This window comes from Merops nubicus, unplaced genomic scaffold (assembly GCF_000691845.1).
Source record: "Merops nubicus isolate BGI_N331 unplaced genomic scaffold, ASM69184v1 scaffold39283, whole genome shotgun sequence".
Classification (NCBI taxonomy): domain Eukaryota; kingdom Metazoa; phylum Chordata; class Aves; order Coraciiformes; family Meropidae; genus Merops; species Merops nubicus.
In genome coordinates, this window is record NW_008601693.1 from 28,171 (window position 1) to 52,805 (window position 24,635).

General features: G+C 38.6%; 1 protein-coding gene across 1 annotated transcript in view; it reads left to right on the plus strand.

The window, feature by feature from the left end:
- LOC103770790 (TBC1 domain family member 1-like) overlaps nt 1–22,375 on the plus strand; it is a gene marked incomplete at both ends in the record, with an annotated part of 32,755 nt that extends 10,380 nt beyond the window's left edge. Inside the window, 8 exons of the mRNA XM_008938067.1 lie at nt 2,037–2,165; nt 4,272–4,358; nt 5,525–5,814; nt 6,918–6,934; nt 7,534–7,681; nt 10,105–10,224; nt 11,381–11,520; nt 22,190–22,375. Coding sequence (XP_008936315.1) covers nt 2,037–2,165; nt 4,272–4,358; nt 5,525–5,814; nt 6,918–6,934; nt 7,534–7,681; nt 10,105–10,224; nt 11,381–11,520; nt 22,190–22,375 — 1,117 coding nt within the window. The remainder of the gene's footprint in view (nt 1–2,036; nt 2,166–4,271; nt 4,359–5,524; nt 5,815–6,917; nt 6,935–7,533; nt 7,682–10,104; nt 10,225–11,380; nt 11,521–22,189) is intronic.
- Nucleotides 22,376–24,635: the final 2,260 nt, after the last annotated feature.

A 24,635-nucleotide genomic window follows, 5' to 3' on the forward strand; every position in this document is an offset into this window, starting at 1 on the left:
AGTCCATTTCCAAAGAGCTGAGCTACCTTCCATTCCCTATGAGGTTGCATCAGCGCTGTTTATCTGGTTATACAGCACAGTTAAGATTTTTCTAAAGGGATTAATGATTTTGGATACCTTGGTTTGTGACTAACTAACTTGAGACACCTCAAAGAGGTCCATATTTAAAAGAAGATCAGCACCCATTCTCTGGCAACTTTCAGTTCAAATTACTTGATGCTTTTAAAAATCTTGGCTGCCTCACCACTGTGGGCCAGTAATTCCATTGTGATGACTGCTGTTGGCCATTTGTGATATAAACTAGTAAATGCACACGTGGAGAGTATCAGACCCGTGAAGAATTTGGGGAAATAGCAGCAAGTATTCATTTACTATTAATTTACTTTGTTAATATCTTCTTTTCTGGCTTACTGGCTAATTATTGACCTCCCTGAGAAAGCAGGAAGAAAACTTTGCATATTTCATTCTCTGATTTCTTGTCTTGGGCATCTCACCAGAAATGTGTTTTTAACAAAGAAAGCATTGTAGTTATGGCACGATAGGGAGAAACATTGCCTGAGGTCCTCTATCATCATACCCGAAATATTTTTATTCGGTCTAATGCCAACTGGTGATCAAATAGTTGTCAGTCATGAAATAGGGATATACGAAGCAATATCTTAATATAATATCTTAATAGGTGTTCAGTGTGATTTGAAAATTCCTAAGGCCTGCTGCAGTCTGCTCAGTTCCTGGAACCAGCATTGGTTAATCTGACACTTGCAAAGGCAAGTGCTCTAATAACAGTGTTGACTTGCCCTCAGCCCATCATTTGTCTTAGCATAACATTTTGTATTTACTCTGATAATTTATCTCCAGAGCTGTGTAATAGCAGATACCTTTGAACATGTCCTCTGGCACTGTTACTTGTCTCAGCAATCATTAACCCATGACATCCTTATGTCCCTGTTCCCTTCTTTTCTGCTTAGATATTCACTTTCATGCTTTTCATCACTTTTTAAAAAAAAAATAAATAAATTGAGGGAGATAAAAAAAAGTGATACTAGTATGTGTATCTTTCTTAACAAAAGTGACCTTCAAAATAAGTGTCTTTTCATTAGAATGTAATAGCAGGCAGCATCTGGTTTGCTCTTTGATGATAAGATGAGTGAATGTAAAAAGAAAATACAGAAGCCTGTAACTTCATCTTACTAGAAATATGATGTTTTAAAACCATATCTAGAGCAGGACTGTTCAGTGGTTATAACGATGTGCTGTTTAGCTGCCCACATGCTAACAGTTACATAGATCAAATATTCATATCTCTCGAATTAGGGCCAGGTAGAGAGGGCTACAGTGCCTGACAGCCTTGAGATGAACTCCTAAAAATAACACTGAAAACTGTGCTCTGCTGCAGGTATTAGATTTGGATGGTAATATTTGCATGGTAGTGTTATTTTTTTGTTCGCTATGCTGGTCTTTGCAAGCACTGGAAATGGGCTGCAGTATTTATTTAAAAAGCAAAATTCTCAATAGACCGTTAGCTTTAAGGCAGAGATGTTTCTGCTGGTGAAATACATAGAGGAGTTTGATTGTTATACATCTTCTGGGCCCTTAGAAAGCCCCATTTTAATACAATATAGACACATGAGAAGTCCTGTTAATTATGAGCTTCATCAGTTTTGATTCATTTCTTGACTAAAGAAAAGTAAATCTATCAGAAATCTCTAATCTGTTACATCTAAACATTTAGAATTTTTACAATTGTATTTTGGCTTTAAAGAAAATTTGCCAACGCAGTCATAAATCTGTATGAAAATGGCAATTCTCCTGAAGCACACTACTGCACTCAACGCATTTCCTGTAAGAGAGTTCTGGGTCTTATGTTGGGATAGTCTGTTAGTCTTCAGTGTAAGTATCAGCGGAGAGAAAGGCATGAGAAGTCAAGGGTGCCAGGAGAAAGTATTGGCTCAGGCTACAGAATTTTTCAGATTGATCGCTGAGGTTCTGCTCCATGCTGTTGAGTATTTCACATTCATGGTTTTAAACCCTTGCAGGCTTCCCAGCCCGCTGCTGAGAACGCTGTCAGTGAGGTGCCCAGCAGTGCCCCGAGGTTCAGGCTGGATATGTTAAAGAACAAAGCAAAAAGATCTCTGACAGAATCGTTTGAAAGTATTCTATCACGTGTGAGTAGCTTCATGTTTATGGCCTCTGCACTTAATCTCATTGTTTTGTTTATTTGATAGATAGAAAAGTCATATTTCTTATCCTTCCACACTGTAGCCAAGCGGCTACTAAAGGTCCGTGGACAAAAATATTTGCGTCTACATGTTAGAAGACGACAAAACAAAGCAGGGCTTTGACAGAGAGAATACCAAGTCCTGGAAGAAGAGAACTAATTGCTAGATAAGAAGTAGCGTATATAGGCATTTACAAAAATTAATATGAAGTTAAGCATGATACCTTATGAAAAGCAATTGTTTTATTTCTCTTTTGGATTTAGAAAAATTAAAAAAGTAATTATAATTGTTCACATCTCTTTATGTGGAAGGAAATTATTAGGGAGTGGACTAATAAAAAGTGGATATTATTAGGGAGTTTTCCAGCTCATTGCAGGAGTGTTGGACTAGGTGACCTTTAAAGGTCAAATCATTCTATGATTCCATGACTAAGCATTCCTAATGAGAGAGTATTTATTGCAATATCTTACCAGGTAAAATTCTTTGTAAACAGTGTCTGGCAATACCTAATAGTAGGAAAAACTTGAGCTCCTGTGTGGTAATGATCCCCAAGAAGACATGTTGGGAAAATGTTTTAAAATGAACAAGTGGCTGAGAGTATCTGCTAAAAGCATACAGCAGCGGTTAAGAAAAATCAGATGTCAAGTTTAAGCACTACTTAAACTACAGAGTGTCTTCTCCTTGAAATATTCTTTGTTTTGCACCTCGTGGAAAAAGTCAGAGGTAAATAATAAGAGATTCAGAAAGACTTTGTTTGACAAAGGATTAAAATGTCAGACCTTTTCTCTAGTTGTGACAGAATGCCAAACAACAAATATTAAGGAACAGAAACTGGGCATTCTTACTTCTCATCAGCAAACAGTTAAACTGCAGCAAGATCTAGTACAGTTTATTGGGTCATAGAGATGCAACTTGCAATGACAAAACTAGGCTATCAAAGCTTATTTCAGACATTGTATCTAACATGTTCCCATGAAGTAAATAACAGCAAAAACATGTTCTCTCTGTTATAATTATGCATATAGAGAGGATTTTTAGCTGAGTATCTCCCCTCCTTCCCAGCCAGCTGTTCTAGAGTTCACCCTCATAAAATCCTGATGTGGGTGTGTTGGGGATGTGAAGTATGTCGTGTTGTTACACTAACTATAGTAGTTACTGTTCTAATTTTTGCCAGTTTGTTCTGACTGGCATGAGCTGTTTTATGTAAGCACAGCTATATATTGGTTGCATTTTCATTAAAATGGCTGTTTTGATGGAAATTCTTTTTTTTGATCAGGTCTGAGGCAAGATGTTTTGTCTGAGCTTCAAGAAGAGAATAGTCACTATTGTGAATAATGATAATGTTTTAAAATTTACTTGGAATAAAATGTAGAAAGCATAAAAGAATGATACCATTTAAGGTCAGGAAGATACAAGTTCCAGAACTTTGTTGGCATATAGGAATCCATAAGTAGTTTTCTTGATATTTCTCTTGGTTACATAAAAACATCAGTGTAACAAATTATACAAAAATATTGGTGCTTTCTTTTTATCGTAGGCATTGAAATAATAATTCTTTCTCTGACAGGGGGGTTGGACTTGATGATCTCCAGAGGTCCCTTTCCACCCCTAACATTCTGTGATTCTGTGAATTCCAGAAATTATATTTTGCTGTGTATTAAATTTATGCCGGTTTAAGTCCTTTGTAATAAACAACCTTTTTGTTTCTTTCTGTCTTGGTAAGAAGTACGTAGTGTGAAAATTTCCTATTTGGAATACAGAAGCTACTTTAGTTATAGTACGTATGTGCAATATGTGATTATGTACATATAATGGAGAGGTTGTCATTGCCCATGAGAATTCCTTAATTCCATAGGATCCTATAAAGTGTCTGTGACAGTCCTGAATGAAGCTTCTGTTTCTCACGGGGCAAAGGCTGCTCTTAGGCATCTCAGGAAATTCAATTTAGATACTGTCTTTGAAAGTTACAGATCCTGACTCTACTACACACATCTCTTTTTGGTATGTCCTGTATATCATAATCTTAAGTGCTGGTGTGCTTTATCTCTGCAGGGCAGTAAAGCCCGAGGGCCACTGGACAGTTCTGGTGCTGTGGATTTGGACAGCTCCATGTCCAGTACCTTGAGCAGCACAAGTAAAGTAAGTGAAGCCTGAGGTGAATGTATGTGTTTAGAAATTTCAGATCACATTCCCTGAAGCAACTAATCAGATGTGAAGCGTGATTACCAACTGCTCATATAACTGTTCTGTTTTAACATTTTGCATTTTGTTTTGATTATTTTTTTGGAAGCGAACAAGCTAACTGATTGTGTGCGAGAGGAAATAAACCCAAGAACAGCCAACCCATGTGACAAAAACAGTATCACAGAGTAGGGTGTGTAGATAACGTCCTTTTCTCCCTACCTGTAAGAATCCTGCTGCAATTTCCTGATCCACAGATTGTATCTTTATTCCTGTGCTGAGTCCCTCTGAGGGTGACAGGACTGCATTTGTTGCAGGCAGCCTCTTGGATCAGCCACTGCCTTTCTGGGGTTGTTTGGTTGGATGGTTGTTTTTCTTCGCCCACTTGAAGTAATATTTAAGCTTTTTAGAATTTGCTAGTTGGTTACCAAAATAATTTTTCATATATGTAGCATGTGGGGCTGGCTCATGGTAAATATGTCCTTCTCTTCTCCAGAATTTTCAAGCTGCGTTCAGGTCTTTCATTCTGTTCCCCATCCTATAAAAAAGAGCAGTGCAAGTGGGTCTTCACTTGAATTAGAAATGCCTTGTACTGCATATAAACATGTATTTTGTATGTGTATGTCTTATTGTGAGAATATATATATGGGACATAAAGTATTATATAACATCTGAATCTTGCAAAAAATGTGCAGCAAAACAAGTACAATAATTCCTATGCTGCTGATCCTAATTGGTTGATTTCAGCCCTGAAAGTGAATGCAGGATTGCAGTCATAAGAAACATAAAACTAAAAGAAAAGGAGTACTTTCACTTTGCATGGATAGAAAGCTTTTAGCCTGAACAAACCAGTGTAAACCAAGAGCACAGGAGAAGCCTGTCATCGTCTTTCCTGGAGGCAGCCTGGCGCTCTGCAGAGTTGGGTACAGCTGTTGGTGCTGCCCTGGTGCCAAGGCACCTACCATAGATGGTCATGTCAACCATCAAAGATTGATTCTTTGAGCTATCGTGATAAAAGTGTGCAAGTTTGAAGCAGGTCTCTGTGGGATGTGAATAATGACATGGACTGCATCGCCAAAGACTGATTCCACACCATCTATTGATAACCTTTTTCTCACTGCTAGGAACCACCACTGTGTGAAAAGGAGAAAGACAGGGTTCCTGCACTTCCTTCAGAAGGCGCTGTGAAGACCAGTGGATCAGTGGGTGACCTCTCCAGCGACACAGACAGCTCTCCCGTGGAGCAATCTGTTACCTTACCTCAGCAGAGCTTTCGGAGGCGAGCAAACACACTGAGTCATTTGCCAACAGAAAGCCAGGAGTCTCTGGTACCTGTTGAAACATCGCCATCAGTTCCCCAGAGGAAACTTATGAGGTACCACTCAGTGAGCACAGAGACTCCTCACAAAAGAAAGTAAGACTTATTAGGAGCAGGCTATGATTTCATTTGTTGAGGGCATATGTGGGGATGATAATTGCATACCAGGTATGGCCTCTTAATGGATAAGAAATGTACTGCAGCAGTGTGTCACTCTTCAGAGGTTTGTAGGTACTCTGTTTAAAAACACTTTTAGCACTGTGCTTTCCACAGGGGAGAGAAAATATGAGATACATTAGTTCCACAGTATATGTCACAAAATGAAGTGTAAACACAGCACAGGATTGCTCCTAAGGGGTTCGGTTCTATTTTTGCAAGCAGTATGAATTCATTTTTGTTGTTTTGATCTGTGAGCAGTATAAATAAATGCTACCTCTTGTTGCCTATTTATAGAGAAAAATTCAGTAGCATTTATGCAGAAAACCTTACTAATTGTTCAATTCATTGTGACTTTAAAATGACATACAAAACTGGCAATTAGACATTTATAGTTGCCTAATTGTTGCTAGAGGTGAGGCTCCTGTCTAGCTTTTCAATGAGCCTATGTAGATTTTATATGCAAAACCAAGTTACTGCTTGCCTTTGTGCTAGTATTCTTCAAGCTGTCCTCCCTCAAAAGCCTGCCTTTACATCTCTGAAATCTCCACTTAACTTTATGGCATTTTTTCCCCCCTCTTTCTATCTGGAGTTTTCCAATTACTGTGAAAACATTTCTGTCTGTAGGCTTCTAGTTTTATTACCAAAATGTCTTTTTTATACAAGTTAGACAGTAGAAAATCTGTAATAAGTTCCAGCTAGTTTTTCCCTGCAGGAGGCAAGGCAGTAAACAAACATGCCTGACATAAGTGATGACAGTGGAAAAAAAAAAGATAATTGTAGTATTTGAAAGGAAACATAGCCCGCTCGGGTTGCCTTTTTGCCCCTTTTTTGAACCTTTTCAATTATAAATGTTTTTGTAGTGCAGTTTAGGACTTGTGTTGTTCATCTGTAATCTTCATGAGAATTGCCCTAGTGCTTGGAGCTTCTTGTTCAATCAGCTCTATCTTATTATAGGAATGCAACTAGAAATTAAGTGTATTTTTTATTTCCTTGGTTATTTCTGTTTGGGTTTGGTCATGTTATTTTTAGTAAGATCTGAGTGTGCCTGATCCCTCTCATAAGTCAAACCAAAAAGAAATCAACAGAACCAGGGGAATTGGAAAACTTAGAAGAAAAGTATACTTAAAGTTCTCAAGAATAACTGGAATGGTGGACTTTTCAAAAGTCTTGTACATTTTATGAGTGTTTTTGAACAGCTTACCTCAGTTCATGATTTGTTTACGAAGTTTAACTAAATTCAGTTCTTCATGTAGCATTTCACTTCTCATCCATTAGAACTCCTGATCATATGCCTGACTTTATCATAGAAACCAAGAGGAAGCACATGTGAGGGAAAAGAAAGGGGCGTATTAGTGAAAGTGCTTTGGGAGTTTAAATTTAGTCATACACTGAAAATGACTTGCTGAAGCCTCTAAGTGTGTATTTGGGACTTTGCTGCTTGGGTTAAAATGTTCAGCCTCTTAGAGAAACTGCAGTAACTGTGGAAAAACATAGGAAATGGCTCATTTGTATATGCCAGGTCCCTTTCAAGGATTAGAAAAGGGATTTCACTTTTTTTTTTTTTTCTCCTCCTTTCCTGTCTTGCTGTGTTTTGTTCTCTGTGCTGCCTCAACTCCATCACTCTGGTTGGAATCCCACTGTACGGTTTGAACACATCTCTCGACGAACCTAAAAGTTCTTCTGGCCAGCTTGCACCTTCTCCTACTCTAGCTCGTCTTAATTCCTCGGCCTCTTCGCCCAACTTTTTTAAATACCTAAGACATAATTCAAGTGGAGAACAAAGTGGGCATTTTGCACAAAAGAGGTGAGCTAGCACCTGTACGTAGTTTTGGGTAGGGTTTGTTTTACCATGTCAAAAATATGAAGGTCTGTAGTGTAAATAAATAAAATAATTTAGTATAGACCCAAGGTGATAGATTTTTATCAGAGAGGAACTCTTCAACTGCTCTGTTACTGAATGTAGAGCTGCTACTTGCACAATATTTTTTTTTTTTAATAAATAAAATTATTTCAGACACATGGATACATGACTTTCTTCAGAGCCAGTTGCTCCAAAGCAACTTGTTGTTATGCAGCAGACAGCAGCGCCGCTTAAATTGTGTGAGGGATACATTGCCAAGAACCTGTGATCCAGCTCACTCTGTCCCTCATGAATCATTCAGTTTTGTTCTGCTTTGTTCATGGTAACACAGAAATTTATTAATACCCTTTTGAGCCTGACAAATTTAGAGGCAAATTGAGTAAGTTAAGTAAATGAGGAAAGAAGTAGCAAAAAATGGAGAGCTGATATAAAAAACTCCACAACCAAACAAAAACCACAAACAAAAACAAACAAACAAACAAACAAAACACAAACAAAACAAACAGGAAAAACAAACGAACAAACAAACAAAAAAAACCACAACACCCTCACTCCCTCCAAAATCCAAGAAAAAACAAACAGAAAACCCCAACCCACCAGCTTGTGTATTTGTCTTGGTTACTTTGAGCAATATCAAAGTATATTTTTCCGTGCCTCCTTTCCTATAACAGAAATGTATATGGAGAATATTGAGAAAAGGACGTGAATACATAAATTCCCTAAGAACCTGAAACAAGTAGCTCCCTAAAAATATTAAAGGTGAAGCCCTTTCTTAACCCTTTGAGCTAAAACTGCTGTTTTAGTTCAAAAGGCTCATGAGACCAAATGTCCTTGGAAATGCTGTGAACAGTCACTGGACGTTGGCAAGCAATTTTTATTGCTGTTGCTGTTTACTGTTTGGTCTTGTTCTCTTGGATGAAAGTTTCCTGTTTCCCCAAGGTGAGAAAATACCTGAGAAAATACTCGGAGAACCTTGTTTCACCAGTTACTTCAGTTGTATTTGCTGAGTACTAACTAGCATCTCCCTTAGTTTAGCTTCACCTCAGAAGTATGGTATAGGTCAGGGGAGGAAACGTGAGTCTACAATGTCCTCTTTACTCTTCATTTTAATAAGACTTACTTGAATCTTGAAAGTTAAATTATCAAAAGTAGATTTTTTTCCAAGTAGATTTGGTAATGATTCTGCACACACAGAAGCAATTTCTCATTCCCTTTCCCTGTCATTTAAGGACAGACCATATTGAACCTCTAAGCAACAAGACTGCAAAGGGGAGTTGATAAGAGATAGCAAATGGGTTAATGAGTTTAAATCAGTACAGTCAAAGTGCCCAAGGTGATTGTATTCTGCAAGTGAAATTACAGTGTAGTTGTGATGGATTTACAATGTGATTGTAAGTGAAACCTGTTTGCAGGGCACACCATGCTACAGCCTTATCTTCCTCATGCTCAGTACCAGCTACTGAAGAATAACTTCACTCTATACTGTAATTATCCCAGAGTATCTCCCCAACACATTCACATCTTCAGGAGACAGTACAGTATGCCATCCAGATGCATCACTATGGTTTATCAGAGGCAGTTCTTTCTTAATCCTAGTTTTTCAGGAGTAAATTCTCCTGTTTGTGCTTTTCTCTACACTTCTGAGAAAAGGTCTTCTAGGATCTTCATACAAGTAACTTTCTATGTTTTCATTCCATGCAGAAACTTTTAATTCTATTAGTTGTTCTCACTTCGTTCTGCCAACCTTCTTCTGAGTATGTTGAGGGCTTGTTATTTTAAAAGAAAGAGCAGAATCATGTTGACCAGAAGGGTGTTGATGACATTTGATTAGTGCTCCTGTCTGTTGCATAAACAGAGCCACAATCCTAAATGATCAGTCAGAAGGCTCAACTTTTAACTTAAAAGTTCTAAGCTTGTCTTAATAAAACCTTGTTAATGATTTACAAAATTATTTTTTCCAAAGTCTTGCTTTTCATTTGCCAGCATTATGATTATCAGTGCCAGCTTTTCCTAACCTTTTCCCCCAAAACTTAGTCAATCATTGAAACTGATATTGGTGTCAGTCCTTATTAAACCAAAGGCATTTACTTGAAACATGCACTAAAAATCATGGGATATAGCAAAGAATAATATATTTTCTGGAAGTATATTTATTTATATTGGAACATTTTAGTTTGTCCAGACAAATATGTATTTCAGAGTAGTACTTGTTAGCAGTTTCAGATTTTTTGACTTTGGCTTCCTTGAAATTCAGGCCTTCAGGATTTAGCTGCTTTTTGTTTGAAACTTAGCAGTATGTATTATTTTTATTCTGTGGATTTAACCTTCTTTGTTCTTAACTATACTTTTTCCAACTGCACTCTCAGCATCTCCTACCGCACTGCCTTAAGGAAAAAGCTTCATTCTTCCTCTTCTGTGCCAAATTTCTTAAAATTTCTGGCTCCTGTAGATGAAAATAACACCTCTGACTTTAGGACCACAACAAGGTAGGGTTCTCTCTTAAAGCCTGAAGGTAAAACTGTGATTTCAAAGGTTTGTTTGTCTGAAGTATTTCTGATGCGTCTTGCACTTGCAAAACCTGATTTGTGCAACAGTTCACTTGCATGTATTCTGCATGTGATTGCTGTCAAAGGGATGGAGCTATCCCTGACTCCCATTAAGACTGCAGAACTTAGCCATTTTGATGTTGTAATGGTCATGCAACTTCCATCTGTGTACTTCAGTGATTATTCCTGCCAAAGGACTGTATTACCTGTTTTCAATTAAGAGAATATATGCGGTTCATCCTAAGTAATCTTAGTGTCCTCAAATTGGAAGGAGAGGATGGCCTGTAAAATGCTCCTCCCTGTTGTTTCCAGAGCTATTTATCTAGAGCTAAGCTCATTTATCACTTTCAGCTTCAGCAAAGACTCATGCAGCCATTTAGCCAGTGGTTGGAATAAAACAATGCATAAAGATGTAACAGGTGAAAGTTGTTCATGGGATTTTTAGTAGGAAAACAGCATTGCTGTTCACTGTTTAATTTAATATTCTGAATAAAGACCTCTGTAGGTAGTTTGTTGATTACATCAAAGGAGTAACATCCAGGGTTCCTGGACACTTGCCAAGTTTGTTGCTTATTTCAGATAGTGACTTGCAAAGACAAAGATTAAAAGTTTTGCTTCCAAGTCTGTGTTGAGGAATATACTGCATACCCAGTTCATGGAAGGTTGGAAGTGTAATTGGTGTTTATAAAGCTTATTGTTGTGTGCTGATAAAAGGCATCAGCAGTTTGTGTTTTCTGTGAATAATTGCTAGATTTTGTGGATGGCACTTAAACAGCAGAATGGTAGAAATGCATTATGATGCGTGCCTTTAATGTGTTGTGTTTAATACACTGTTGCAAAGAAAGCTGAAAATTGCTTAAAACCGGAGAAAGCAGATTGCACAGTGCTGCCAGCCCCTTTTGGTGAACCTAAGAGATGTTTGCAGACTTCTGCAAGCACGCTGCCCCAGAGCAAGCTTCACCCACCTGGCGCTGAGAGCTCGATTCAGCATGTGCGCAGCACTCTGCACGTAGCTGTACCCACCGCAGACTCTGTCGCTGTTGCGGGGCGGTTCAGGTAGCCTCCTCACAAGCCATTCTGTGTTCTGCAATTGTAGCGACTCCGAGTCCAAACACAGCCAGCAGGCCGTTGGTGCAGACAGCCCCGTGAGGACTCGACGGCATTCGTGGAGGCAGCAGATATTCCTGCGAGTGGCCACCCCCCAGAAAGCCTGTGATTCCCCCAGCCGATACGATGGTAAGCCCTGGGCTTGTTTGCTCCACAGACGTGGCTAGTGGATGCAGTCTGTGACATGTGGGTCGCTGTGTCCACCGAGTGGACGTATGTGCCCCATGCTCCATTTGTACTGCCTTTCCAGTTTCCTGCCTACTTTTTGGTCGTGCCAAGCTCATCAGCTGTTGACTTTTTATTTTTCAACTTTGTATGTAGCATAGTTCTGATTGTGTTAAAATAACTAATCAGGGAAGAAATTATTTTCATGTGTAGTGTTTTAACGAGTTCTGTGGGGGGAAAAAAGTATCACCAAGTATTTCTGTGAAGAAAAGTTGATGCTTCAATTTCATCTTTCCGTGCTGAAGTATAGAACTATGATCTAGAAGAAGCCAGGCCTAGCAGAAGGGATTAAATTTCTCTTAAGACCTCAGTTGAATCCTGCACTGTATACTTCATACCAGACTGAATTTGACCTTGTGTATGCTGGTCCAGTCTGTGACATTTGCCAGTTGACTCATAGTTACCCACTCTTTTTATTTCCTGAAATTCTGTACAGATAAAAAACAACAGACTGGAAAAAAAATCACTGCACATAAGCATGCAAGCACATAAGCATGCAACCACATCATTTTATGCATCACTTTGTGAGCCACACAGTGCAGCACATGCTGAGGCCAAGAATGCCTCAGAGAAGCTTGTGGCTATAGATAACTGTCTCTGGCTCACTAAAGTTTGAATTTCACAGTTTTCTGCAAGCTCTGCCTTCTGACTGATCTCTAAGGCCGTTGTATAAGAAAAAAACATAAGGGAACAGGAAGGAACAGTAAATTACAGTAAATTTAGTAAAATAACCATCTTAGTATCACTGAGACATTTCTTGCATGTCAAGGAGACACCTTGATTAACTGGACACAGCGCGTAACAAAAACATTTCTGTCATTAATGCACTGCTTGCAAAATAATTGGACTGGCAGTGGAGTAAGTTGTGTATGGGCAGGGATGCCTCTCAAATTCAGTGTACTTCAGAACAAAGTAATTTCAAGAGCATGTTGTGTAAACATACGTGTGAAATGCTTTCCTATACTTCAAGGCATATGAAGGAGCTGGTTCAACCTCAGCTGTTCTGTGAAGCTACTCTTTTTGCAGGTTGATGCATCTTTTTGACTGGAAATAGTCTGACTGTTTTCTGAAAGCCACAAAACCCTTCCATATTAAATAGGAAAAAAAAAACCAAACCTAAATTGCCTCTCCAGGTATTTCCTCTGAGACATAATAGCTGCAAGATAGAATCTTAACAACCTACAGCTGGGTAAGCAAAATAGCTGGAGAAACAAGTGTGGCCAGAATGGAAAACAGGAAGTGCTATTAATAGGAGGAGCAATTTAAAATATCTGGCCTTTTTCTTTACTCTTGTTTTCTTTTTCTGGTTTTGTTCCAACATACTCAATTTATGAACAAAGGGAGAAAACTCAGTTAAGTTGGGAGGGAGGGACATTTATTATTATTGATAACGAGTATTGTTTTTTTCCATTTGGAATTCCATGCGTCTCTTGGAACATTTCTGGCAGTAGCAGGTACTCACTCCTGATCCAGTCTCTCCAGCCTTTAAGAGCTGCTGTGCAGATGATCTTACATCAGACTCACCATCACACTTAGGAACCTCTGTTGCTCCAAAGTAAATGTTACTAGCTATCATTTATCATCTTGTTCCTCTTTCTTTCATATTCTCTCAGGGAGAAGCAACACATGCACTGAGATTTTTTAATTTTATAAGTTACCTATACTTCCTTTTTTTTTTTTTTTTTTAAGTCTTTCTTGCTCTTTTTAGACTGATTTCATTTGGAAACAGAATTTATGCAAACAGCTGATGTATCACCAAAAGCTCAGTTTCTGCCAAATGGGGCAGAGGGCAAAGAAGGTTTTAAAGATAACATGTTTTTTCATGTTCTGCAAGGTAAGCACAAAGAGAGGGAAACAAAGGAACATTCATGAGTTTTCCTTTGTAGACTGTGACTCCACTGACCAAATTCTCCATTCAAATGCAGTAGCCCACACACTACTCCAGGGTACTCTGCAGTTAACCAGTAAGAAAAAGGGCTAGGAAGTTTTTAAAAGCTAGTAAGTCAGCCAGCCAGGAGACCCAAATCTTCATGAGTCATAGACAGTGAAGTTTTTCAAGCTTAACACAGGCTGCTTTACTAGCTGGACATGAGCTGGCAATGTATGCTCACAGCCCAGAAGACCAACTGTGTCCTGGGCCCTATCAAAAGGAGTGTGGCCAGCAGGTTGGGGGAGGTGATTCTGCCCCTGTGCTCTGTTGAGACCTCACCTGGAGTACTGTGTCCAGCTCTAGAGACCTCAGCACAAGAAGGGCATAGACCTGCTCAAGCAGGTCCAGAGGAGGGCCACAAAAACAATCAGGGGGCTGAACCACCTCTCCTATAAAGAAAGGCTGAGAGAGTTGGGTTCGTTCAGCCTGGAGAAGAGGAGGCGCCAGGGAGACATTATTGTGGCCTTGTACTTAAAGAGAGCCTATGAGAAAGATGGAGAGTGTTTTTAGCAGAAAAAGAGGTAATGGTTTTAGACTAACAAAGGGTAGATTTAAACTGGATAAGAGGAAGAAACCTTTTACAATGAGTGGTGAAGCACTGGAACAGGTTGCTCAGAGAGGTGAAGCCAACTGCACTTTTGAGTCCCACTGTCTTGCATATCTGGATCATTTACTTCTTTAGGAGGTGCTCCTAATTGAGCTAGAACTTTGTTTTCTGTAGTTCACCTGAAGAAAAATGATTGCTGGCTGTGCTTTGGTGGTTGTGTCGTGTATTACCAGGCAGAGAGGGTGATGGTTTGCAGACAAGTCATTTGAGAGAAGGGGTTTACTTTATGTCAAGGGTATTAATTTCTTACTAGTTCAGGAATAAAATTAAAAACAACCCTAAATCAGTAGAGTTGTGGTTTTGTTTTGTTTTGTTTTTTTAAAATACAAATAAATGTGCTAGAAAGGCATTTTTTTCTCACTAGTTGAGATACCTGCTTTGCCTGATGGCTGAACTCAATGCAGCCACGCTTGGCCAAAGCAAGAGCTCTGACACAACAAAGCCTTGGGTACAGGAAACCATTACTTTTGGTTGTTATGGGAGCAATGTCTCATGTGCAGGCACTCCTCCAGCCACCTCCTGCTTGTGGTTGCTGCCACTTTCCCCTTTTCTTGCTATTCTCCCCTGCTTCTGTACACAACTTTACAGTGAAGTGCATCAGAGAAGCGCTGTGTAGCTTGCTGCCTGCTGGGACAGCCAGGTGATCTCTGGTAAGCCTGAAGATGAGGCTGATCTTCAGTTCAGGGATCTAGAAAGGGTTTTTGGCATGGGTGAAATAATCTGTAGAGGTTTTTATTGCTTTCCAGCTGGTAGCTGGAGGTTTGCAGGGTGGAATTATGCCAGTTCTGTTGTAGCAAGCTGCCGTTCAAATGTCCAACCTCGTCTCCTGCTGTTTGCCACTTCCCGTGGAACGGTAGTGCTGCTGCGGGTGGTGTGGAGCACTGGGGGGCAGCATTTCTCTCACCACAGCCCCGAGTCACACCGTGTCTTACCCTCTGTTGTTTTTCTTTTCTGTTTACTTGTGGAGGTGGAATAAGTCTAGTATCCTGCAAAGTGTAGAGGTAGAAGAAGAGGAGCACAGGTCGCTTACAGAATGAATCATACTTTGATCTGTTAGAACACTATATTTCTTTTGAAAGAAGGTTTTCATTAATCTCTTTTTATGAAGCTTTTTTGGCCTGTTTCCTATGTATGACTACACAAAATTTACTCTGGCTCTCCCACTGTTTTAAACATTCTAAGTAATAAGAGTGTTTCTTCAGTTCTTTGTTTTTTACTTTTATACGTGCCCACCCTACTTGCAGCCAGATCTTCATATTTCTGTAGAGTCTCTAATGAGAACCACATTCTGTGGCTATGCAGATGGTTTCAGATGGTTTAGAATTTCCTAGTTCTCTGCCTTCACTGTTAAAAAGCTGAAGGAGTGATCATTTTAAGCCAGCTGAAGTATGGGCTCACTCAAAAAAGGTGGTCAGTTTTCTAGTCCCACTCACGGTATTACACGAGCTCTAGAGCAGGCAGAGGGAGGCAGGTGGAGACACGTGTCTGGATGCTGAGGGTGAGTGCTCTTACCCTGCTCAGCAGCAGAACACACTTAGATCAGTACACAGTAGTCATGAAATTTCACCTTGCACTGCAGTGCAGCAGGATATTTGTATATATTTATTCAGGATCTACAAGCCTCTGTGCAGGGGATTATTTTCACTATGGTCCTCACACGTTGACTGTTCAGAATTTTTTTCAGATTTTTATAACAGCCGTGTTAGTGTTAAGTTGGAGAATGGATGATGTATTTTAAGGTGGACAGTGGTGTGGAGTTAATGTGTTGAACAGTGAAAGAAATTGCCATTTGGAGGAATGAGGTGCTTGGTATTGTTTAGCAGTACTCAAAAAACAGATTCAGAGGAAACAAAGGAACTTTAGCCAGAGCTCCACAGTATTTTACAACTTGACTTGCAGGAAAAAAAAAAAATTCTTTTAGGAAATACAAGTATCTGTCTACAGAGGAAAAAAACCTTGATTTATTCATTAAAATTAATTTGGTTTCAGCACACACAAAGAGCAAACTGTTAAATTATAAGTGCTGAAGAAAAGTTTGTATTTGAAGAAATGTTATTGTTAAAACCAGCTGTGGTTAGCACCTACCTATCTGTCTGTGTGTTTTGTAGTGAGGGTTATATCTCTTCCATTATTTAAGCAAAAATATATTTTAAATAGTTTTGTAGTAGCATTGCAAATACTGTAATCTGTTGCTTTAGCAATCTCTATTTAGAATGTTTATGTGATGTAAATTAATAAAATTAATAGTAATGTCTCCTCCAATACTATTTTGATGGTTCTTTCTTAGAAACAAAATTAATTAACTAATGACTAGTTTTGTAAATGCTGTAATAAAGCCAGCTGGTTAGAACTGATTACTCAGTTCTGCCTGTTTCACAGTGAATATATGCTCATAATCTTGATTTGTGACAGCTTCTCTGCCCATTGAAATACCAGGCAGTCATTTCTCAGGGCTTGATAATATTAACAAATGAGTCGCATTTTGAGGTGGTGATTATTTTTTAAAAAAGCTCTTGGTTTTAAAAGAAAAATCAAACTCTAAAGCATCTCTCAGAGCTGCTTTTAATCAACTGTTGAAATACACAATTTTCCAAGAATTCCTTGTTCAGCCATTGTCTTGAGTTGTGTGTCAGGCTAGAAGAACTTGTTGCTTCTTGTGATTCCATATCTGAAGCTTTCTGGTAACAGAAGGCTCCTAGTTGCTTTACCACATTTGGTTATGAAGTCAAACATTCCAGACATCTGTGTAAAGTAATAGGAATATTCTATCCTCGGTTATAGAAGTTTGCAGTTTCTCTTTAATTTTGTATCATGTATGAAAGAAGGTGTTGCCTTACCTGAATGGAAGATCTGAAGAGAACTAAGGGTATTATCAAAGTTTTCTTTCTTTTGGGCAATTTAATCTTACATGGCTGTAAAGATTCTCTTGTTTGTTTGCTAAACTGAATTTTGTAATTTTTAAAATGCAACAAAGAAGAATAGTCTAAAACAGAAAATAAAAAGCTTAATGGAATTCTTCTATCCACGTTCTCACCATATCTTGACTGACTTCTTAACCCTGGAGAGCAGATGTGACTGGTAAACACTGCATTTAGAGAGCCACGTGTAGAAAGCCTCCTCCCTGTTAGCTTCCTATTCCCTTACAAAAATAGAACAAGCCTTTCTTTTTCTATGTGAAGTGTTGCAGTTTCTAGTCAAAGATGAATCTTGTTATCTTGGTTTTGGTATTTGAGGTTGCTTAGGCTAAGTGCTTCTGAAAGAATGTTTTTAAAATTTAGGCTTTTAGATGGGTTTGTCACTTCTGTTGTTTTTTATTTTGTGGTGTGGTTTCTCTTAGAGGATTTCCTTTTTTTCTTCTTTCTGGAAAGCCTTGTTTAATACTGAGGTTAGTTGATTAATGTTTTTCTAGTCAATTACAAATGAAATTCCCTTTAAAAATAAGGTTTAAGGCAACATTTTAATAATTCACTGTTGGAATACTTTAAAGTCCTCCCACAGGTCCCAGCAAATGCTCTATATTTATTGTAGCTTCTTCTGGAGCTAATGAAATTTCCTGTTTATGTAATTACCCATCAAATAGATTACTACTGCAGGCATTCACCAGCGTTTTGTTTACAAACATTCTTCAGTGTGGTCCCTTGTAGCAATATACTGTGATACTTTCTTCACCACCTTTTGTACTTTCCTTTGTGTGTCATCTTCGCACAGTAATGATTTTTGTAATGCATTTGTTGAGCCTTTTGGAATGCAGCAATACTCTGCATTTTAGGATTGAAGTACTGCCACAGGAAGCCAAGGAGCTGGTTACAAATGAATGGATCTGCTGTACAAATTCCATCTCAGTCCATTGTTTCTGTTGGCCTTGTCTTTTCTTGGGTAGTATAAGCAGTGGGAGCATCAGAGCAGTACTCCTGGGGTACGTATGGATGTACTAGTGCATTTGCACAGCATTGCCATCTGCTTTATGAGCAGTTTCATCTGCAGTTCTTTGCCTTGCACAAGTTCTCACAAGAACAGGAAGTCTGGTGGTTTGCCCAGTGAAGAAACGTAGTTTGGATCCACAGACTTTTAGAAGTATATTGAGCAGAAGAATATTCTGAAGTGCAGCCCAAGTCTCAGCTTCAAATGGAAAATAGCATGTGTTTATAAAATACAATAACGGTTTTTGAGTCCACTTGCCCAGTCCTGAACCTATAAGGCATGATAGGCCTATAGAAGTAGCATGTATGGAAATAGAAATTTATATAGAAGCTATAGGGAAGGATGCAACATATTTGAAAGGAGTACAGGTTAAACGTGGAATATGAGTCAACAAAAGGTGATGAGGTTGGCAGATGAACAAGGAAGCAGTTTTTCAGTGTGTGCTGAAGTATTTAGATCCTGCTGACTTACTGATCTTATAAAAGTTTTGAAGGCTGCACATTACTTGGATTTTAACACATGGCAGTTTGATTCGGTGGAACGTGAGCTACTGGTTATGTTCAGCTGAATTGCTCTACTAATGATCTTTGTTTTCTTTGCTATCCTCCAGATCATTTGTGCATAATAAAGAAATATTCAGTTTCTTGTTAGAGTATTTCTGCTCCTGTCTGTTCTTGATGTGGAAGCTGGATGGTGTGGCTGTTGATCACTCTGTTGTGTATTCGTGGACAGGGGTTACTGCTGACTTACCAAATGTCTGATTTTTTTACTTTACCTTGAGGAATTACCTGCACAGTCCACCTTCCTTCCTTCCCCCCATTCCCCCTCCCCTTTACCAGCCAAACAACTGATGCAACTCTGTAAACTTCACAGAGGCCACCTGAGCAGTCAAACAGGTTACTTTGGGTTTCTATACATCCTGCTACATGCCAGCATGGAAGTGGGAGGGAAGGCAGGTTGTGAATGTGTTGCACTTTATCAGAACAGACTTTAGACTTTCTGTCAAATGTCCACAAGTCATAAGAAGAAAGAAAGAAAAAAAGTAAAGATAGAAAAGGAGCTGCCATTTGGAAGACAAAATCAAGCCTAGGACTCTTCCACAGAAGAATTAGAGGTAGGGATGATAATTGTAACTGTCCAGCCTGTAGAATTCTGCAGCCTTTCTGTCTTTTCTTATAACCTTAACCATTGTGAGTTAAAATTTCTTTTAGTATATACTGATCATAATCAGCTTTAGTCAGTAACAGAAAAGAAGTTTTCAGCCTAAATAGAAACAGGACCATGGACTTGAGTAATTAATGCTTTGCATTATTTGTTTCAGGTGTTGCCAGAGTAAGTTTGCTCACTGGAGGACAAGAAATGAGTAGTATCTCTGATGAATTGTAAGGTGAAGTTTTGTTAAGTTAGTACTTGAAAATTGATCCTCAGTATTTGCACTGAGAAAGTAGAATGTGCATGTTAAAACCAGAAAGATTTTAGGTCTTAGATATGTTCATTCTTGCTTCAGGAATGCAATGTGCTTAATCCATTTCCTTACATGTGTTTTGGCAGCCTGGTTTTTTTGCAGGTGGGTAACCATAAATTATCTCAGTAGCTAGTTTGATATTTTCTAACACGTCCATTCATACATATACCTACCTGACACCTGTCTGACCCTAAAGGAGATCCATAAGCCACTGAGAGGATGTGACGGGTGAGGAGAGGTTTGTTTCCCCCAGGATGTATCTGCATTCTGTATTGGGTGCTGTAAGAATATATAAGAAGTGAATAGACCACAGATAATGTACAGTGGATGAGGGTGTACCCATCTGCATCACTTTTACTCTCAGCATTGATGTTTAGTGACCTTTTTCGTTAATTGCTCTTTTTTATGGCAATGCTACTTTGTACATGTAATGCAGCCTTAGAGCAAATGAAAAACTTTCTTTCAAGATGTGGGTTTGGTTTTGTTTTGGAAGTTTGTTTTATCAAAGCAAGTGAAGGCAGTTCTACCAGGATTATCCTTAAGAGCATTTCCCTTATAAGATTCTTTCATGCTGATTCTTCATAATGCGTGTTAAAACTACTCTATGTATAGAACATATTGACAGTGTAGTTTGTACATCAAAACCAATAATAAAAATATTTTTCCTTTAATTGTCAACATAAGTTGAGGATTATCAGGTGCATGTGCCTTCTGTACCTGATGACATTTACTTAAACCTCTTTTATGATTGCAGATCTTTGCTCAGGTAAATGTACCTGTAAAGAAAAAACTTAAATTAATATTTCCCAGTTTCTTTTAAGGGATGTAATTTCTTCATTGTATTGATATTTTTAATAACTAGCTGTATTTTTTTTAATGCTTCCATCAGTTTCCTACTTCTCTTTGCAACAAATAGTGTTGCCATTAAATTGTGAAATATTTTTCCTTTGCCTAATTCACATTCTCATAAAGTTAATTGTCCTCTGAACTGCTATAGATACTAAGGTTTGGGTATCCACACTTAGATCCAGAAAGCAAGTTTGTAAAGGTTTCATTTGTGCCGTTAGCTGAAAATGTTGCATTTATTTTAATTTGTATATTTTAGCCCTTGAATTTAACTGTGGTAACAAACAAATAAATGTTGTATAAGGAAACAGGTGGTTTTGGACCCACCCTATTTGTCTCTGAGTCTTTGAGAGGAAAAGGTTGATGGTGGCAAAACTTAGAAAAGCAGAAGCTGACAGCTGTGAATGTTTCCTTTCTTCTTTGGTCGTCTGAGCTCTGTTGTGCGAGTGCCTTTCAACAAACAAGAAAAGAGTAGCTGCGTATGAACCATGTGGGTCAATACCTGGTAGCATTCTGGGCAGATTCTGAAGGGGTAAAAAACCTTCTGATTTTGTTAGTTTGTAGAGAAGAGATAATTTGTGTGTGTGATTCAAAATCTCTATCACTATGCTAGGCAGTGATAAAGAAATAGGCCACCGAGGTACCACGCAGAGGAACTGTTTCAGGAGTGTCCCTCCTCCAGGAGCTGTTTGAAGTAGCATGCATAGATGTCCTTGTCTTGGGCTGGAGAGTCCAGGAAATGTTTTTTTGTTGCATTGATTTTTAAAGCATTTTCTTGCATGCGTAACTGGTCAGCTTGTCCTCAGGGAGATATTTCACAGCCGTTCTGTTTGGCTGAAGAGATGACTTTCCCTTTGGGATTTGATGGGAAGAGGTGAATGGGTTTAACCATTCACTGTAAAAGTAGTGGGTTAAGTAATGTTACTTCTAGATACAGGTCATATCAAAGACTACTGAGCCTTCAGAGAAGCTATATAAAACAATAAAATTAAGTGATACTGCCACAGGCATTAAGAAAACAAAGTACAAGATCTTACGCTTCTTATGTTGAGAACTTGAATAATGTGGACAACACTGGATTTAATCAATTTAATAGTCACTTTATTTTGTAGTGTTTTCAGTCTTCTTAGAATTACCTCGCATGCTTGACAAAAAGGTACATTTTGTGGTAGACCCACTGAAGCCAAAAGAAAAAGCAGAGAAGGTCATGACATGGTTAAAATTAGAAGTGAGAGCAAATGTCTTTTAGGTGCCTGTCTCCCTTTCCGCATGTTTACTTTAAGAACTGGTGATCATCCCATTATATGGCCTTAGGTGGTATTGTGTTTGTGCAGCTAAGGGTGTGTGTAGTCTTTGTTAAACACAGTTTAGAGATCATATTTTATGTGGGTGCTGTATTTGATTTCATCTGCCATTTGAGTCATGTTCTTTGTAGACTGTATTTTTGCAATTTCTTAAACTCGCCTTTTCTTTTTCAGTTCTGTCCTTGTAAAGCTGTAATTAGCAAGCTATGTTCTTGCTATGTGGTACAATGTTTTTATCAGGTTGTAGAAATAAAAAGAGTTGTGAGTTTTGGCCTGTATGATTCTTATTCAAAAGCAGCTTGTAAATCTGCTTGAAACTGTCCTTTAGGAAACCTTCCTTGGTATTGCTGCTACTTATGTACTCACACGCACATTTACAAACATATATATATATATAGTTGTGTATGTGTGTATTTATATATGCAGTCTTTGTAAATTTGTCCCTTCATTCACCTGTTCATGAAATTGAAGTAGTTCACAACAGCTTCCCTCTTTTAAAGATTATTCCGAATTGGGAGAACTTCCACCGAGATCCCCGTTGGAACCAGTGTGTGAAGATGGCCCCTTTGGGCCAGTGAAAGAAGAAAGGAGACGGACGCCCCGTGAGCTTCGTGAGCTGTGGAAGAAAGCCATTATCCAGCAGATACTGCTCCTTAGAATGGAGAGAGAAAACCAGAAGTTACAAGGTTAGTGAAGTTCTTGATTACACCTTACTCCAGTACAAGTTCATTTTTTGGTTTGCTCTGTGGCCTTGGCAGTGAATTGAACAAAGTTGTAATTTAAACATTTTAGAAATATACATGTAAATGGGTTCAACAATATCTCCCTCAACTCTCATTAGTGTAGGTTACACTTTACACTTTTTTTTTTTTTTAATCACTTCACCTCACTGTTTATTTACTTGATCTTTTTTGTTACTCTCTTAGTTTTACCATGTCTGAGTTTTTTCAGTCTGGTGTCTAGAAGCTCTGACAACGAATTCAGCACAGCCACTACCAGGCACTGAATTCTTTTCTGCATTCCCATACATAGTCTTTCTCTAAGTACTGACCATTGCAATGCTCTATTTAGCCAGCCCTGAAGCTGAACTGAAATTCTTAAGGAGCTGACTGTGAACTTCTCTGGGTGCCTGCCTGTGTACACACACTGTGCAAGCAAGGTTTGTATGGAGCAGTAATGACATAATGATCAGTCAGAAGGGTGATGAGAAGGAGCTTCAGAAACTGGAATTTGCCTTTGTTCTTACCCAAAATGGTTCTGTAGCTGAATGTGTAGCTGCAAACAATCCGTTGTGGTGGCAATTTTTACACGTAAAATGCAACGGATTAAAAATACACATTTCACTGTAGCAGCTGCATACAGAATTACAAGTGATTGCCCCTGAAAGCTACTCCTTTGAATAAATGACTGGTGAGTACAGAGATGTTTATCTGTTTGATTTTAGATGTTCAGGAAGGAAGTAAGCACCTGGATCTTAGAAGTGGTGAGGTACCTGGCATGAAACTCGCAATTCTTCTTTGCCTTTGTGTAAATGTGAGGAAGATTTGTCTTCCAGGAAGAAGTGTTAGAGAAAGGGCCCAGCTGCGTGAAAATGGCAATATAACAAATATGAAAATCCTTCTTTAAATTTGGGCTGAGACTCTTGTCTGGAAGGAGAAAACACCTCTCTTGGACATTGGATATGGCCTGCCAGAACACTTACCCCACCTGTAGGCTATTTTCTCCTAGTAGTACAGCTGTCCTATTTCATCCCTGGTATCTGAAGAACACCTCATATTTGAATTTCCTAAGAACCCCACAGGTGACAGTCATGTTCCCCAGCAGATGTACTTGCTTGCTAAGCCAGTAAAATAAAACAAGGCAGTGGATACCAAATAGTGCCTTTGGCTGAGTGGCCAAGTCTGTCTGGAGAAAGAGATACCAAGAGCAATGATTTGTACAGTCCCTTCAGCTTAGAACAATGCTGTCATAAATGAGCTTTTATCAAGTCATTCCATAACTTGGCATTTTTATGGGACCTAGGATTTAAAAATAAATTTTCTCTGTATATTTATCTTTTGTATATTCAATTTATTTTTTTTTTAAATTAACTTGTATTCAAGATAGCATGGGTCTGTGAATAAAGAATGTAATCTACAGGGGAAAATCAAAAGCAACAAGAAACCAGGACTAAAAAAAACCTTAAAGAGTAAAATTAAGCTACAGCTGTCTGTTTCAGGGTGGGTAAAGCACGTGTCAGTACTGCCACGTTAATGGTGAGAGTGATACATTTGCCTGCCACTAAATTAGCCTGTTTTTCTCTCTTTTTGGCAAGCTAGGCTGTTATGCCACAAGTACACATGCAGCCAAGGTCATGTTTTAAAATGAAATGTACTGCTTTGAAATGAAAAGTCAAAAGCTTAATGAGAAAATGTCAAAATGAAATACTCTGAGGTCCAGCTCTTGCAAACACTTAGGTAACGTATGAATAATCTCACTGAATGAAATCATTCACACATGAAAGCAACTACAGGATAAGGAGTTAAGGTGGACACTTCCCAGATACAAACGCTTTGTTTCTTTTTCCATTTTTACAATCTAGAATCTTCTTCTAGGCAGTGGGAGTACAGGACAAGCTAACATTTTGCAACTCTCAGAATCTGATAATCTAAAAACCCTCAGCAGCAAATGCAGATCTCAGCACAAGATGAGCATAGTGTGTTGGCTGTGGTAGTGTCATAATGGGCCATGTGAGTTTCAGGTGATATGACTGTTTAGCAAATTCATATAAGCAAGTTGAACACACAAACAATGGAGTGTTATAACATCCTTTTAACAGATTGTCTCAAGATTGTATGCACAGGAGAGTGGTTTTATGAGTTCATACTGTGAAATCATCAAAAGTAGCAGTAGGCTTATGATATAATTATAATTATTATGATAATTAAAAGAGATTTCAGGACCTTA